We start from the raw sequence: 18451 nt of genomic DNA on the forward strand, positions 1-18451 counted from the left end.
TGAAAAAAAATACGTAACTCTGGTCAGCAACTTAGCTCTTCAACTATGAAAAACATGAAGGACTAGGTCTCTTCCATTTCTAAATTTCATATAGTAATTCAGAGTCCTCACAGCACCACGTAGTGGAACTGAAGGGAGCACAGAGGAAGAAGGTTGGATAAAATGGCCCAGCTCTATTTTGTAACAATTTACATACTCAGACCTTTTGTGTAATAAATTGGCTACATAAAGTCTGACTACAATGTGAAGAAGCAATAATACTTGGTTAAAAACCTTACCCTATGTAGAATCCAATGTTGATGTAAATATTCTAATCCTTGAAGAGTCATCAACATGTAGGCTTTGATGTGTGATGGTGTCAGCACAAGACTGTTATCTTTTATTATAACCTGTAAAGCAGGCATACAATATACAGGTAAGCTTTATTATTACAAATGGACTCTACTATATAAAATCATTTACAGACATAAAATGGATTTATTCATAGAGGAGAATCTCAAGAGAGCTTGCCTAACTCTCCTTAGGAAGTACTGTCAGAACCTCCCATTATATGGTTAGGGAAAGTATCTTTGGTTTGGAAAGAAAGCAGTGCTTTATGTCCTACTGCTTTGTTTTTAGGCATCCATGTAGCAAACATCTGTTGTTTTCACTTGCCCCCAGATACATAGCCCCTTCTGACAAAAGCATTCAACACTCCATCTGTTCCCAGCTTAGTCCACATGGTTAAAACAGGACTGTGCACTACCTGTAGACTTCAGAGGTAGGCACACGACCCAGGCATGGTCACTCACCACACTGCAGCCTGCTTTCCAGACTAGCTCAGGGATGGATATGTGAGCCAAGCCAAGGCAAATACTGGTGCTAGAATCAAAGGGAACAAAGCACTTTCTTTCCTCAGGGATTATTAAACTCTTAAGGACAGAAGCCTGAAAGTGCCTGAGCCACTATATTGAGAAATTCTACCCATGAACAAGGCAACAGAGAAGAAAACACTGAGTTAAAGTGAAAGACTGTGTTATGTTAGCATTATTTGTGAACTATGCCTCAAGTCAGTCAGTTTATTCCTAGACTTTTCATTATATGAGATAAAAATTCACATTTTCTTTTTAAAATAGGTAAAATATACGCTTTTAATCTCACAGTTCTATGAATTTTAACAAACACATACAGTTGTATAACCACTACCATAATCAAGACATAGTTTCATAACCCCCTAAACTCTCCCCAGGCCACTCTCTACTCAATCGTCCCCTCGATTCCCTACCCAGGCAACCACTGATCTGATTTTTGTTCCTTTAATTTTGCCTTTTCCAAAAAATCATACATGAAATCATATAATATCAATAGCTTTTGTTTTTTTTCCGCAGTATGCGGGCCTCTCACTGTTGGGGCCTCTCCCATTGCGGAGCACAGGCTCCGGACACACAGGCTCAGTGGCCATGGCTCACAGGCCCAGCCGCTCCGCCGCATGTGGGATCTTCCCGGACCAGGGTACAAACCTGTGTCCCTTGCATCGGCAGGCGGACTCTCAACCACTGCGCCACCAGGGAAGCCCAATATCAATAGCTTTTTGAGCTTGGCTTCTTTCGTTTAGTATAATGTATTTGAGATTCACCTATACTGTTGTATATGTTACTAGTTTGTTTCTTTTTATTCTCAAATAGTATTCCACTTTATGATTACACATTCACTTAATGAAAGCTATTTGGGTTGTTTCCAGTTTGGGTAGTGACAAATAAAGCTAAACATCTGTGTAGTCATATGTTTTTGTTTCTCTTGGATAAATAAATACGTAGAGGTAGTATTTACTAGACTGTACCTTAAGTGTATATTTAATTGTATAAGAAACTGCCTGTTTTCCAAAGTGGCTGCATCACTTTGCATTCTCATCAGCAGTGTATGAGAATTCCACTTGTTCCACATCCTTGGAACGTCCATTACTGAGATTCAATTAATATTAATGAAAAGTATAAAATCTTATTTTTCTCAAAAAGAAACCTGGCTTTCAAAAGGATATTCTGTGATAATATCACAAAGAAGTTCCAAATCCTCCGAAGCCAAACACTCATTTTTCTAAAAAGTAATGTCAATAAGGTATTGGGAACTTGGTAGACACAATGCTATTGAAATCCAACTCTTGTATTTAACCCTGGGAATATGGCTAAATGATTCAGAAGATCTTTGACTTGAAAACACATCTAGATTTCAAAAAAATTAAGCATTCTTTTGACTGCCAGTATCTTCAAAGGTAGAAAATAAACATTTAGATTCTCTTTTGATAAATAGAGAAAAGAAATTCCTCCAGGAATTTTAATCTTACCTCTAGGTCAGTTTCCATAAAATCAAAGACAAGGCTAATATTAGATTTATGTCCAAAAGCATCAAGGAGCTGCAAAGCAAAATTTTAAAAAAATCAACATGTGATTCTCTATTAAACACTTGACAGTATTAAAGTAATTTTAAAAAACTTAAACAAGCATTTGGATTGTTGATAATTCTCTGTAAAGTTTAAATAATTTTATTAAATTTAATATTTACCCTTTTTTTTGGCTAGGAATTAGTACTTTGAAGCACAGGATACTAAACCTTACTATTAAAAAAAAAAAATCACTAAATACTTAACCTCTCCCTCCAAATTTTGGAGTTATAATAAAGATATGAATTAATGAAAACCTCATTTAAGTCTCCAATTTAGAAAAATTCCCAAACTTGGTACTTAAGAACATCCTACAAATAGCATCAGCAGCTATCATTCATTGAATGAGCGTGTTCTCTATGCCAGGCACCATCCCAGGTACTTTACGTGTATTCAGTGAGCTAGTCTCATAACAACGCTATGAGGTAGGGACTATGGCACAGAGTTCAAGGGAACTTGCTAAAGGTCTTACACATGCTAGAGCTCTCTAGGCTTCAAAATGATCTCTGACAAAATCAGCCTGTATGCCAATATTTAATTTATTTCATCAGTTGTATAGTTTTTAAGACACTGCCTACAAGAACAATTAGGAATAGAAAATAAATTTCAGCCTTTTTGCAAGGCTCATCTAGAACAACTTATCTTGCTGAGCCTTCAATCAACATCTACCACATTCAGGAAAGGCAGGGTCCCAAATCCCAGAAACAACTTAGATCATACTCACACCAATTATATTTGGATGACTTAGCTCCTGTAATAATTTTATCTCTCTTAAAGCTGTTCTATTTATACCTACATAAAAAGGCAAAGAAAAAAGTGAAAAATAATTCTGAAATCTCAAACCTTCTTGTAAATGTATTTTTTGGGAAAGGTCAGTCTGATGAAATAGCGATGACTATTCCTCAGGAAAAAAATAACAATTTTTATGACATACCTGTTTCCATTTTATATTGCTTTATTTATTTATTTATTTTTGGCGGTACGCGGGCCTCTCACTGCTGTGGCCTCTCCCGTTGCGGAGCACAGGCTCCGGACACGTAGGCTCAGCGGCCATGGCTCACGGGCCCAGCCGCTCCGTGGCATGTGGGATCTTCCCGGACCGGGGCACGAACCCGCGTCCCCTGCTTCGGCAGGCGGACTCTCAACCACTGCGCCACCAGGGAAGCCCATATATTGCTTTATTTTTAAAATAGCTTAGCACAGACTATGATAAATGGTGAAAAAAGTATTCACTTTATCTGTGAGATATCAGATCTGAAGAGTGCTGGAACAACAGGTACACAAGTGTGTACCATATAGGTGAGAAGTTAATGGCTCCCTTCTCTTGCCTTATGAATATCAGTGGCAGATTCTTTAAGCTAACAGCAAATTAGTGATTAGATACCATCTTGCCCAATGTGAAGGATGGAACTCAACATTTAAAATAAAATCTGGTACTAGTTATTACAGAGATGATGGATCCTTTATATAGGAACTATTTCTTGACTAAACAGGACTTAGCACTCTAGCAAATAAGGCTTTGGAAGAAGGGGTAAAAAAAATCTTTCCCCTCCATACATTTATTCTATAGTAAGCTTTGTATACTTCCATGAATCCTGAATTTTCAAAGTAATCAGAAGCTCAGAAGAAGAAGAAACAATGGCTTGTAACAACACCTAAAGCAGTAATGAAGACAGCAAGACAAGTCACTAATAATCTTGCTGTCTTCCATCTACTTAGGTGACTTGAATATTCTTCTGAACACCCAAATGGTGAAAATCACAAATATCCTATCTCTATCCTGAGTCTATCTTTACCCTTCTGGGACCCTGCAATAACTCTATCCAGAACCACTGTTAACTTTAATTAATACTTTGTTCTCCTCCTCACTGAGAATAAGAACCTTTCCTGTTCTGTCAGATTACATGAAATAAGTCACTCACCATCTTTAGCTTCTGATCTATGTCCAAGTTTGATCTGGCAGAGGAATAAAACAAACACATTAGAAATATGTTAAATTACTTAGACCAACGCATATATATAAACACTTCAAGGACTTCACTGGTGGCGCAGTGCTTAAGAATCCACCTGCCAATGCAGGGTACACGGGTTTGAGCCCTGTTTCAGGAAGATCCCACATGCCGTGGAGCAACTAAGCCCATGTGCCATAACTATTGAGCCTGCACTCTAGAGCCTGCGAGCCACAACTACTGAGCCTGAGTGCCACAACTACTGAAGCCCGCACACCTAGAGCCCGTTCTCCACGACAAGAGAAGCCACTGCAATGAGAAGCCCACGTACCACAACAAAGAGTAGCCCCCGCTTGCCACAACTAGAGAAAGCCCACACGCAGCAACAAAGACCCAAAGCAGCCAAAAATAAATTAATTAATTAAAATTTTAAAAAATTCTTAAAAAAAAATAGCAAAAATATGTAGCAACTCATATGTAGCTAGTATTAGTAGGCAAGAAGGGAGTGGGAATCATGAATCAGAAAGGCAAAATTAACAATATAAGAAAGGATCAAGTACCTATCATTCCATTCCCCTTAAGTTTTGAATTACACATCTTTGTTAGATTAAATGAGGAAAAATAATCAAACGCATAGAGGCTAATAAATAAAAGGAGCACTTCAAGTTAGACTACTTCGGAGGAAATGTGTAACACATTAAATAAGATGCTTAATGTGTTCAACAATATGCTCCCAGGGACCACATTTTCCAAAAAGAAAAATTACAAATTGCGACGGATATAGAAAATGGTTAAACTGTTGTTACTGTGAATAAGCACATCAAACTGCATTAACAGGTTCAGTCTTACACAAAACCAAGTACCAGGTTAAAGAACAAGAGCTAACTACTTTATACAATGACAATGTAACCAAGAATACAAAATTAAAAATCCTACTCCAGAAAATCAACTATTCTACTTTAAAAAAATATCCCCCCCCAAAAAATATCCCCCTCCTATATACTACAAATAGAACTTTTAATTTAAAGGTAGGCTATTTATTATAGCACCAAAAAATATAAGGCACTTAGGAATAAAGCCAACAAGAGATGTATGAAGCTTTCCATGAACACTATAAAGCACTCTTAAAATATGCTTAAGAAATGAGATCAAAATAAACATAGATAGCATGTTCATGGATAGGAAGACTCAATATCATAAATACGTCAAATATGTCAATTCTCTTTAATGGAACTAAATGTAAAGTACAACAGCATTTTTCAAGGACATTGACAAATGGATTCTAAACTTTATATGGAAAAGTAAAGAGCTAAGAACAGATAATTTAAAACATTATTACATTTTCTACACATAATAAAAAATAGACTAGTTTCATGAAGCCATCTTCTTCATCACCCAGATTCAATAATTACCAATATTTTGCCATACTTACTTCATTCATTCATCCTCCCCTTTTTGTTGGCTACAATATACACTTTTTCAAGTTCCAGACTTCATGTTATTTCATCTCTATATACTTTAAGTAGACACCTCTAAAATGTGGACATTTTCTTACATAACTACAATGCCATCCTCATACCTAACAAAATTAATAATAATGCCAGAGTAGCATATAATAACTAGTTCATATTCAAATTCTCCTGATCTGTTTCAAATTTCTCAACTGACCCATAGAGTAAGCCAAGATAATTTTGAAGAAAAATAGCTATGTGGGACTTACCAGACTTCAAGACTTTATAAGGCAACAGTAATTATAGGCTTATTGTATTGGAGCAGGGATGGGGGGAAAAAAAAAGTCAACCAGTAAAAAAGAATAGTGTGCCCAGAAACAGATCCAAGTAGAAACTGGAACTTGGCATTACAACTCACCAGGAAAAGGACATACTATCAATAGTGTTGAGAGAGCTGGGGAAAAAATACTGGATCCCCATACTACACAACAAAGAAAATTTAATTCCAAATGGAATGAAGACCTAAATGTGAAAAGCAATACTTTAAAATTTTTAGACGAAAATATAGTAGAATTCTTTATAACCTGGAGGTAGGGAAGCACACAAAAAAGGGAACCAATAAAGGAAAAAAATGGACAAATTTAACCAGATTAAAATTTTAAATATCTGTGCCTCAAAACATACCATACATCAACTAAAAGCCCAGCCAAAGACTGGGAGATGATGATGGAAAAAATTTTTACATACTGAAGTATGGAGAAGTAATTCTGGCTTATACATGATTTAACAAACTTTTTGCTAACTAGAACAGCCTGTTTTGTGGTCTATCAAACACACATTGTACATCTGCTTTTAACCATTGAAAAAAAAGGGTGCACTGTCCCGAAGTAAAGAATGTCCATTTTGAAGATAGGGATAAATGCCTCCCTTCCAGGGACTTCAGTAGTAGTACTCCTTTGATGATAAGGCTCCCTTGCCGGGAGCCAAGGCCATACAACTCACTGTGTACTCAGGCGATCTGTCTTCGGCTGATCTTTTCTTTTCTTTTTTTGAAACTTTGAAGGAATGTACCCCTGTCATGCTTGATGTTTTCTGTTCTGACAAGATATAAATTATGCTGAAAACCATACTTCTTCAGAACAGTTCCTCAGAGCTATCTGACACACTATCTTCTGGGCTATAATCCTCAGTTTGGCTTGAATAATACTCTTCTATTCTTATTACAGATCGGTAATTTATTGTTTACAGCAACGAGGGTATCTCCAGTGCAAATTTCTGATAAAGGATCAGTATCCAGAATATATAAGAAATTCCCCACCAAATCAACAGGAAAGAAAAAAATGTAAGCAACCTAACAGAAAAAGTCTAAAAAGCCAATAAATCTAGGAAAAGATGATCAACCTCACTGGTAATCAGAGAAATATTAATTGAAAAAACAACCATATACCATTTTCGATCCATCTAATTGACAACTGTTGTAAAGTCTGACAATACAAAAATGGTGAGAATGTGGTGGGAGGTTAAACTGATCCCACCATTTTGGAGAGCAATTTGACAATATATGGTGACATTGCTGTGTATTCTCTATGCAGCAACAATTCATAATTGGTTTCAACTAAAGATACGTTCTCTAGAGAAACTCACATATGTATAAGAATGTCTGTAGAAGGACTGTATAAAAGTAAAACATTTAAAACAAAACAGCTTAAATGTTTATCAACAAGAGTTTGGATAGACCAATTTTAGTGTAGCCACATAATAGAATCTAGTCATTGATGAGCATGAATAAACCAGATCTACATGTATCCATCTGGAAGATTTCAGAAATAATACTGATTCAGAAAAACAAGTTGCAGAAGAATATTGCGTGCACGCGTGTCTGTCTGTGTGTGAAGGGAGAGAAAGAGTTTAGAAGTATGCAACACTATATATTGTTGAGATACATAAAACAAATACTGAAAAATGAGAAAGGCTCCAAAAGGCTACAATAGGGGACTGGTTAAATAAATTGGGAAACATAAATTCAATACAATTGTTTAAAAAGGATAAGGTAGATTAATGATGTCTTAAAAGTCCGAAATACAATAGGCAAAAGAATACAGAATACATAGCTTATTATCCCTTTTTTTGTAAAATTAAACATGTCAGTAAATGAGTGGGAGTAGAAATTGAGTGTTGGGAGAGGAAGGTGCACAAGCACCAAATCTCCAATGTTTACAGTACGAAGTATAGAAAATGCCTAAAACTAGGGAAAGAGACCACTTTAGATAGCATTATAAGCATACTATCTAAAGAAATGGATGTAAATAGCAGAGAAAACAGTTTTGGAGTTGAAAGTGATTGCTCCAAGGAGTGAAAACCAGGGGTAGAGGAGACAGGCATGCTTGGCCTAGTAACTGACTTTTAAAAAAAAAATATTTTGAGAAATAACTGGTTTAGTAGAAGGAGAAATATTTTTTTTTTTGAGGTACAGTTTATGTATACTATAAGTTTCAGATGTATAACATAGCGATTCACAATTTTTAAAGGTTATATATCCATTTATATAAAGGTTATATTCCATAAAACCACAAAGATGTACTATTTGGAATAAAAATTAAATGTAGAAGAATATTCCATTATGAGTCACTTTCAAGGGGTACAAGTCTATCACTGAGAAATAGGATAAATTCTAAATCCTAGTTTATGATAAAAGTAAGCAAACAAGAAAACCCACTAGGATTTTCAGAAAACCACAGAATTCAATGAGATTATACCAATTTGAAGAGACTATATCAGTCAAGTCAATACATTTTTTTTTTTTTTGCTGTACGCGGGCCTCTCACTGTTGTGGCCTCTCCCGTTGTGGAGCACAGGCTCCGGACGCGCAGGCTCAGTGGCCATGGCTCACGGGCCCAGCCGCTCCGCGGCACGTGGGATCCTCCCGGAACGGGGCAAGAACCCGCTTCCCCTGCATCGGCAGGCGGACTCTCAACCACTGCACCACCAGGGAAGCCCAAGTCAATATATTTTTAATGAGTGTCTGCAAATGTACCACAGTCCTAAATATAATTCAGGTGGTAGTAAATAGAAAATAAACTCGTAGGTAAAAGACTTTAGATTTTGATAAACGCTATGAAATAATAACAGAGAAATATGCAAAGAACAGCAGGTAAGAAGGGAGGCACACCTGTTTTAGCTAGAATGACCAGCAAAAGTGTGTACATACAGGAGATATTTGACTGAGATCTAAATGATAAGGAATCAGTCATGATTCCTGATTACATGATTACTCAAGTTTTACAGTAAAAATATACTAACCAGAAGGCAGAGCAAATGCAATGATACCGGGACTGGGATGAATTTAATGTATTCAAGGGACAGAAAGGTCCGTATGGCTAGAATAAAGTGAACCAGGGGTAGAATCAGAAAAATAACTTTAGAAAGAATTAACAAAGTTAAGGGTTTCACAAGGGAGTAGCTATGGCATTGGTTTATAGAACATAAACTGGAAAAGGAGATGAGACACGTCAGAAAAAGTAAAAAAGATAACAATGGCAGGAATAATTGTGGAAAGGAAGAGTGGGAAGCAGGTGTTAAGAGTATGAGAGGGATATGCTTCAAAGGAATTAGGGATTTTCAAGGAGAAAGATTCAAAGCAGCAACAGGAATAATAAGGATGGTGGTCACCTAAGCCACCAACAGGCCTGAGGTGTGAAGAAACCAGCTTCTCTTGAGAAGGTTATTGATTTCCGTAGTATGGGAAAAGGCAATCAACCTGGGAGCAGGACACCTGGATCTAAAACCTGGCTCTAGCAATTACTATCTGTGACATCTTGATGAGTCACCTAATCTCTCTTAGCTTCAGCCACCTCAAGTGTAAAATAGAGATACTTTACCTACTTCATGGGCTCTTAGGATTAAATGAAAAAACGAGGGTGAAAGTGCTTGGTATATACAAAGTTAACTAAATATGACCGAAGTTTCTTGAATGAATGCGAGTAAAAAAGCTACTGAAACCATTAAAAAAAAAAACCGCACCACAGCAATGTCATTAATGCTGGCGAAAGCCTTTCACGGTAAACCTGTACTCAGGAAATACAGATATACAAAGTGGATGCAGGTGAGGCAGAAATAGGGACCTGGAAAGGTCTGGTGTTCTGAGGACCCAAGAGACGAGCAGTATTTGTCCCCTTTGCCAACGTCTGCGTTTATAGAACATAACACACAGCTTCCTCTTCATTTCAATTTCAATGAATGCAACAAAACACAAGTTCAACCCGAGTTCCACGTTGGAACACAAGACACTAATAAATTCTATTTTCTTTGAAAATGACCTAAGTAACTCCTCACTAGCAGAGAACGGTCAAGAGAAGTAAAACGGCCAGACACCGGCTCCCATATACACACATCTTCAAGAAGACTCAAGGAAAAACAAACTGCAACTCACTTTCTTAATGGCGACAATTTGGTTGGTGTTCTTGTCTCTGGCCTTGTAAACCGTGGCAAACTAGAGAGAAGAAGAGGAATGAAGTTAAGTTGGTGAAGGTTTTTTTGGTTTGTGTTTGCCATTTTACTTTATTAGATTCGGGGAAGCAAGGAACCCAGGGTTCTTGGAAAAAACTCGCGGCGGCTTGAAACGTGGTGGGGCCGTCCACGTCTCGTTCCAGTCTATTCTTCGGAGAAGGCCGCTCAAGGTCTCATGTCCAGGGTGGACAGAGGGGCTGCAGGAGGGGTCTGGGCGGCCTCCCGCAAGCAGAACGAGTAGCGTGGCCCGTCCGCTGGCTTCCACGAGAAAACCCACGACGGTGTGAGGCGGCCTGGCGTTCCCCGCTCAGGGCCCTCCGAGCCCCGCCCGAGAATCTCACCTGTCCCTCGCCAAGGAAGTCCAGTTTTTCATAACGCTTTGCTCGCGACTTCACGTCCACAGCCATCTGTCGCGAGGAGCTCGACTCCAGCTGAAAGGGGGGAGCGCCCAAGACAGCAAGAATTTAAAGCACCTTAAAGCCTCCCACAGCCACTTCCGCCCACTGAGCGCCGATGCTTCATTTAGCTCCGCCCCCACTTCCGGTGTGGGCGGGGATGCTATTAAGTAGGTCCGGCCAGAGCCCGGAGGCAGGGCTGGAGGGCTCTTCTGCGCCGCACCCCGCCCTACCACGTGACCGCAGATTGTACCGGAAGCGGGGTGCTCTCGTTGGTGGCTGTGTCACCCTGTTACCGTTTTAACTTAGATACTTTCTTCACTACCGAAGACGGATCAGCGCTCTGATACGATGCTCTGTGTTCAGGATTTAATAGGTGTGTATGAGTGCGGAAGCCTCGGCCTTGTCTCTGATATCGCTCTCTAGTTTTTGCTCAAGGGTGTCCTGTCACCATGGTTACTGTGGACGCCTAAGCCGACAATTTCAGGTTACTTAAGCGAGTGCCCAATTCTTAAGGGCTGATCAAGAGGCATTCTTAGTCCTTTATGAGGAAGCACGTCTAGGCAAAGAAGTTCCAAGTCAACTGAACAATTTTGTGCTGTGGAACAGACTTCTGGCCATCAGTTTTCTACCCTGTAAGGTGGAACTTGTAGACTACGTCATAGGTGGTTGCTAGGATTAAATGAAACTTGCACAAAGTTTAGACATAGTGCTCAGTGGTTAACTGTGAACAGTACCCAACGTTGATTCTCATAAGTTTTCATACAAATCAACAATTAATTAATTTATTCAACGAATATATATTGAATGTTTACTATATGCCAGGCCCTGTTGCAGACTCTGAGAAATCAGCAGGGGAAAAACAAATATCAGTGCCTTCCAATGGGAGGAGATAATTAAAATACGCTATGATACATAGTGATAAGTGCTACAGAGATAATAAAGCTGGAAAGGGGATAGATAGTAGGGTTTGTGATTTTAAATAGGGTGTTACCAGAAAGACATTACTGAAAAGCCACTGCAGAGTTTTGAGCAGACAAGTGATATCGGACTTAATGTTTTAAAACTCGCCCTTTGACTGTTGTGAGATTACACTGTAAACTTAGAGGGGCAAGGAAAACCAAGGCCAGTTAAAGAATTATTGCAGGAATCCAGATGGTTGTATTGAGGGTACCAGTTTGGCTTCTAGCCAATACGACTTGCTGACAGACTGGACATGGGTTGTGGGGGAAGAAAAGGATAATTCTAAGGTTTTGAGCTGGAGCATTTGATGCTTCTAAGAGTTGAGAATCCTGATTTGCAGTTAGGTTGAAGAAGGCTGGAGAATACAAAAACTCATAACTTACTCAAGGTAGTACAGTGTAAAGGCTGGGTCCTTACTCTGGATCTAGGCTACCTGCATATGGCCCCACCACTATTCATTTACTAGGTTTATGATTTGGGCAAATTATTTAAACTTTCTGTTGCTAGTTTCTTCTGTAATAGGACCTACTCACTGGGTTGCTGTAAGGCTTAAATGACTGCACACGTCAGAAACCCTTAGGATACTGTCTGACAGTGTGCAGTTTATGTTAGCCATCACATAACTATTAGTGGTCACCTTCCAGCTCTTTGTCACTACTTGGGTCTTTATTGAGCGCTGATATATTCATTAAGCAAAATTCTCCTATGCTGCAGAAAACATACCATCTCTACCACTTATATCTCTTAATTGTGGCAAGTCATACCTAGTGATATATGGTGTCACATGACGTAGGAAATCGTTCCTTCTAAAAGAAATCACTGTTAACAGTAATCTAACCTCACTTGTAGTAGAAACAAGCTAAATAGTGAGCTAAATTTGAGGCTTGAGGTTCCCAAGTGTGCCATGGCATATGAATTGATGATCACATTATACCATGCTGCTCACAAGTAAATCCCTATATTGGGACATTTTAAATAGGGTAACAAAGGCAATGTTTTAAGTGATATTCTGGGTTCATTAGGGCACTGTATAAATATAAAATACCATTCAGCCTCTGTATAGCATTTTACAGTTAAGAAAGCGCTTTCACACACCAGTAGTAGCCAGCTTCCAAGATGGCCCTAATGATTCTTGCCTTCTGGTATTAATACACTTGTGTAGTTTCCTCACACAATGAAACAGGCTGTTCTGTGTGACTAATGGAGTATTGCAGAAATGAATGTGTATAACTTGAGTCTAGATCATAAAGAGGTATTGCTGCTTCTGCCTGTACACTTGGATCATTTGCTCTGGGGGAATTCAGCCATCATGTCATGAATTCATTCAGGCAGCCCTGTGGAGAAGCCTGGGTGGAGGGGTACTGAGGCCTCCTGCCAACAGCCAGCATCAACCTGCCAGCTATGTGAGTGAGCTATCTTGGAGATGGATGGTCCAGCCCCAGTGAAACCTTCAGATAACTGCAGCCCCAGGTGGCATTGATTGCAGCCTCATGAGAAACACTGAGCAGAACTGCCCTGCCAAGCTGCCCCAGAATTCCTGACCCAGAGAAACCATGAGCTATTGAGTGTTGTTTTCAGTCACTAAATTTGAGGGTGATTTGTTACAACGTAGTACACAATATACTAATTTGATCCTGCCTATCACACTGTATAGTACTGGAGAAAAAACTGCAAGTTGGACAAACTGAGCAATTTGCTAACAGTTACAGATACTTAACTGTTTAACTCCTAAATGAAAACACAAGCTATTTACTCGATAAATCAAGCCCAAATTCTTTCTATGACAGCATCCTCCTTGGGAGCTTATCCTATGACAGCAATTCCCAGCAATTCCTTTTGCCATACCTCTAGTCATAAATTCTGTAAAACTGATATATTTTTTCATTGGAACTTTCATGGCAGCAGCTGTAGTAAAGGTGGTCCTCAGACGGTTCCAGTATTGGGGTTTCTAACTGCTGGCCCACGGCATTACTCAAGCCACTCTTCATTTCCTGCACCTACTCCTTCTGAGAGCAAAAAAATTGCCTTGGGCTTCCTTTTACTGAAATGAGAAAGCTAAGGAGAAAAAAGAGAATAGTGCTAGTTTTTAAGAAATTTTTCCAAGTATATTTTTTAAATAATAAAAAAGAAATCATGAGTCATGTATTTCTCATGAGTTACCAGAATAGCTCATTGCTAGCACCAAACTCCTATTTCACATTCAAGTTGGGCAACATTTATACTAGGCCACAATACAGAATTTACACGAAAAGCAGATCAACTCTGAAATAGTAAAAAAGAAAAAAAAGTATAAAGATTAATCCATACGCAACTGGGCAAATACAAAAACGTACTCAACAATTCTACTGTGTCTATTACTCATGAGTTACCCTTACTATACTTCTTTAACGCATATTCTAGAAATCATTAAAGGTATAGAAGAGAATTTATTTCACTTTGTGAGGCTTTACTTTCACAATCATATACATACCTTTGGCACAGGAAGAGCCTATTAAAATTCTGTAAATTGCCTTAATAAGGTGAATAGGTTGATTTTATGAGGCTTTTGGACAATGAAGTTTGAGAAAGTTTATAATTATCAGGATTTGTACACGTGATCACAATCAAAACAGTAAAATAAACCAAAGAACAAGACTTTCTTAACACCCCTAAAAACATAATAACTTAAAATTTCTGGTCAAATGTTATTCCTATGCTACATTCATTTTGATCTCTTATTTTCCATTTGATACTCTGACATGTTTTTCTGAACACAGGTTACATAATCTTTTGTGTTAGCTCCCTAGTCTTAATACCACAAAGGCATCTGTTTTACCATGGCTGTATTTTTATTATTTAGAGTACGATATGCTTATTGAGCCAGTTATTCTCCAGTAACTTTGTGAATGCAAAAACACTGAGAGAATTAAGAACAAATAATGGAGTCATTATTTCACTGATCCTTATCCAATTCCAGGAAAATTACTTCCAGAAAGCTGCAATTCTGCCGGATATATTCTTTCCATGTTTAAACAGAAACTGAAAGAGAAGTGAAATTATGGTAAACCTATGATTGTTCACTAGACATTGTGTACTTTTAATAGTTCAACACTGTAATGCTTGATAATTTGATTGAGTAAATTAATAGGCTAACATTTAAAAATGTATACTTTAATAAGTATAAAGTATATAAACAATCAGGTAAGCTTGTGGAGAAGCTGACCAAGATACATAAATTAGGAGATACAAGTGTCCTAAATTTTCTATACTTCTTTTTTTTTTTTTTACAGAAATTTTATTAAAGTTGTTTAATGTACAATTTCTCATTTGTCATTCTGGAAGTCCTTCATTGTAAAGACTCTTCTTTGTCTGATTAAACAAACAGCAGCCACATTGTCAGTGATTATTCTGGACCTCCACGCTGAAAAGGAAGAAATAAAGCAATAAGATTACGTGTTTCATTTACAAAGAAATGTTTTCATGGCCACTATACAAATTTGAAACATTTTAATCAAATGATCTTTAGGTTTTAAAAACAATTTCAGATTTTTCATAGCTTTGGGGCACTCCTATCAATGTTATAAAGAATTTCAGATCTGAAGAGGACTCAAGGTTGACGTAGATCAATGGTCGACAAATTTCTTTGTCCTTTACACTTTAAAAAATCAATGGGGGGGCTTCCCTGGAGACACAGTGGTTAAGAATCTGCCTGCCGATGCAGGGGACACAGGTTCGAGCCCTGGTCCGGGAAGATCACACATGCCACAAAGCAACTAAGCCCATGCGCCACGACTGCCCAGCCTGTGCTCTAGAGCCCGCAAGCCACAACTACAGAGTCCATGTGCCACAACTACTGAAGCCTGCGCGACTAGAGCCCGTGCTCTGCAACGAGAAACCACCGGAATGAGAAGCCCACACACCGCAACAAAGAGTAGCCCCCGCTTGCCGCAACTAGAGAAAGCCCATGCACAGCAACGAAGACCCAACGCAGCGAAAAGTAAATTAATTAAAAAAAAATTAATGAGGACCCTAAAGAGCTTTTTTCCATGGGGTATATATATTTTGCTATTTACCATACTATACTTCTACACATATATTCCTTCATGCACATTTACTGAGGGCTCGAACATCATTTATTTCTCATAGTCCAGGCCTACATGACCATCCCTGTCTTAGGCTATGGACACACCTTGACAAGACAATGGGAAGAACACGGAAATCAGCAATATGAAACTCCAAAGCCAATAACGTTGAGGTGTTCTCCACAGTATTGGAATAAAGAGCAACAACGTACTTGGATAAATTCAATTTCTTCTTGAGATACAAGTTTCCTTCTGTACTTCTGAGGTAAAGTTTTTATTAGCTCTGCAGTGTCTGGTGGACCCGGATGCATCAGCCAGTCTGGTGATTTACTTCCCTTAGAATGCTGTGAAATTGAAGAAGAGTGAGACGGTAGTCCTGCTGATCTCAGAACTTCTGACACTGAAATTTAAAAAAAAAAAAAAAAAATAGAGGAATTGTTCAGTGTCTTAAAATACTATTTTGAATTATCTATCATTAAATAATCAAGTTTTTTTTTTTTTTTTTTTTTTTTTTTTTTTTTTTTTTGCGGTCCGCGGGCCTCTCACTGTTGTGGCCTCTCCCGTTGCCAAGCACAGGCTCCGGACGCGCAGGCTCAGCGGCCATGGCTCATGGGCCCAGCCGTTCCGCGGCATGTGCGATCTTCCCGGACCGGGGCACGAACCTGTGTCCCCTGCATCAGCAGACGGACTCTCAACCACTGCGCCACCAGGGAAGCCCTCAAGTTATTCTTAAAATTATAAGTATTACAATCCAAGAAATAAGTATTATAGAGTAACTTAGTTGGGGAGCTATATATAGTTTCATAAAGTTCTTTTTAAAGCAAATGAGGTAGTTTTAAGTGAATGAATTACTAAATTGAAGAGTAAGTTCATAAAATAATGAAATTTCTAGGTAGTGGAGTTCAACCCGTATGGATAACTTACATTACTTAAATTTTGTCATATGGTAGAGATTACAGGTAATACCATACAATGGAGAATAAGAAAGTTGGTAAATGCAAATGAGATTTGTTTTCTCCATACTTGTTTGTCACCTATATCTTAATTTTTCAAGAGTTACAATAAGTTAAAAATATCCATACAAAATTTGTTAAAATTCTCCCTGAATTAAAGGTCAAGTATCTTACAATTAAAGACAGTGACAGAGCAGTAAGAGAAAAACAGAACTTGTTCAGAATCTTCAGTTACTGTAATAGGCAATGACTGTTAAGTTCTAAGGCAATCTAAGAAATATTTACTGCCTCAATGAACAGATAAATCAGTGAATGAAAGAAAAGGTTAGCTGGGAGAGAAATATAGGAATGGTGGTTATTCATCATAATCTCTGCAAATATAAGCATGGGACATTCTTCTGAAGGACAGAAGGTGGAACAAAAATTCCCCTATATAAACACAGTATCATTAAAAATTCAGAAATATCTACTGTCAAGTTACTACTTTTTTACAAGGAGGTAACAGAAAGTTAGTTAATGCAACCTAACATACCATTGTGATCTAAGCTACCATTGTCTACTGGATTCTAAAATGAGAAATATTGTGTATAATAGAATATTCATGTATAAATCTGCATGTACATATCTTTTTAGTATAAATAAACTACAGCTTACCGTTGGGTTTAGGATTGTCTCTTCTGTCAGGGAACCTTATTAATGGAGTATGTGGCTTGACTACCTAAAGGAAAAATAAAATGCATGAAAAAGAAATGAAGCACTAAAATAACCTCATTTACTACATAAGAAATAATCTAATGAACCTCACAAGCAGATGCCTTTGTTAAAATAACTTAGTACCTGAGAGCAACTTTAAATTTTACTCTTTCCCAACAAGGATAGCTAGTCTATGAACTATTATCTGATATTCATAAGAACTTTGTACTTTATACATCACAAGATATTTTACTGTACTGCCTACTGACCTCAAAACAACCCTATAAGGTGACAAGGATTTTATGTTGCATGACTTCTAAATCACCCTGCTGATTGGTAAGAATTGGAAGTTTCCTGACTTGTATTGAGTGTTGTTTCTCTACTATGTTAATACCTAGTGGTTTAGAATAGGATAAAAAGCATATTGAAAATTAGGTAATCAAAAAAATACTTTTTCTGACTATAACACATGTTCTGTGTAAAAAATTTGGAAAAAACACAGAAAAGCACAAAGAAGAAAACACCATCTATAAGCCAAAACCCACATAAAATAGATTTAAACATTTGACAGCCCTTGCCTTCAGCCTTTTTCCTATACCCACAGAAATACATGTATTTAGAACACTGTTTTTAATAAGATATTTGAAGAGTATTAATGTTTTATCCCTAAAATTCCAGTTAATGCTACAGAGGAGCTTAAGCAGAACTTTCAGTATGAAATCTTCTGAATATATATAAAATGCTGAGACTCTAATAAACAGAGCACTATTTTTTACTAACGTAATCTATAAGTTGCTGTGTAACTAGTGAGACAGGTGTGTGTTTATCTGCAATATATCTGTATATACGTACTACACATTACACATTTTATATGAGTACAGAAGCAAATAGGCTTGTAGGGATGGGTCTGAAAACTAACCACCATAATTCTGCTGCTGTGAGAAAATGCTGGAAGATAGTTGTCTCCCTAAGCATAAAAGCATGTTCACATCTTTCGTGTTAAAAAACAAACCTTCTCACTCCATCTAGTACCTGTTTCTTTTCATAGCCAGGCTTCTTGAAAG

The 18451-nt window shown here is 37.9% G+C and overlaps 2 protein-coding genes across 3 annotated transcripts in view; both read right to left on the minus strand.

Moving 5' to 3' along the window:
• CDK7 (cyclin dependent kinase 7) overlaps positions 1–18451 on the minus strand; it is a 41556-nt gene that overhangs the window by 17749 nt on the left and 5356 nt on the right. Inside the window, exons 2-7 of one of the 2 annotated variants that reach the window (XM_007457082.1) lie at positions 10664–10880; positions 10246–10305; positions 4339–4372; positions 3141–3208; positions 2321–2389; positions 279–389 (exon numbers count right to left, since the gene is read on the minus strand). In XM_007457082.1, coding sequence (XP_007457144.1) covers positions 279–389; positions 2321–2389; positions 3141–3208; positions 4339–4372; positions 10246–10305; positions 10664–10729 — 408 coding nt within the window. In that variant the 5' untranslated portion in view covers positions 10730–10880. Of the gene's footprint in view, positions 1–278; positions 390–2320; positions 2390–3140; positions 3209–4338; positions 4373–10245; positions 10306–10663; positions 10881–18451 lie in introns of those variants that run through there. The other variant, XM_007457081.1, reaches the window with a different exon arrangement.
• KGD4 (alpha-ketoglutarate dehydrogenase subunit 4) overlaps positions 14813–18451 on the minus strand; it is a 12027-nt gene continuing 8388 nt past the window's right edge. The window contains exons 2-4 of the mRNA XM_007457080.1: positions 17349–17412; positions 15954–16141; positions 14813–15080 (exon numbers count right to left, since the gene is read on the minus strand). Of these exons, the coding sequence (XP_007457142.1) occupies positions 15063–15080; positions 15954–16141; positions 17349–17412 (270 nt within the window). The 3' untranslated portion in view covers positions 14813–15062. The remainder of the gene's footprint in view (positions 15081–15953; positions 16142–17348; positions 17413–18451) is intronic.

This window comes from Lipotes vexillifer, unplaced genomic scaffold (assembly GCF_000442215.2).
Source record: "Lipotes vexillifer unplaced genomic scaffold, Lipotes_vexillifer_v1.1 scaffold241, whole genome shotgun sequence".
Classification (NCBI taxonomy): Eukaryota; Metazoa; Chordata; class Mammalia; order Artiodactyla; family Lipotidae; genus Lipotes; species Lipotes vexillifer.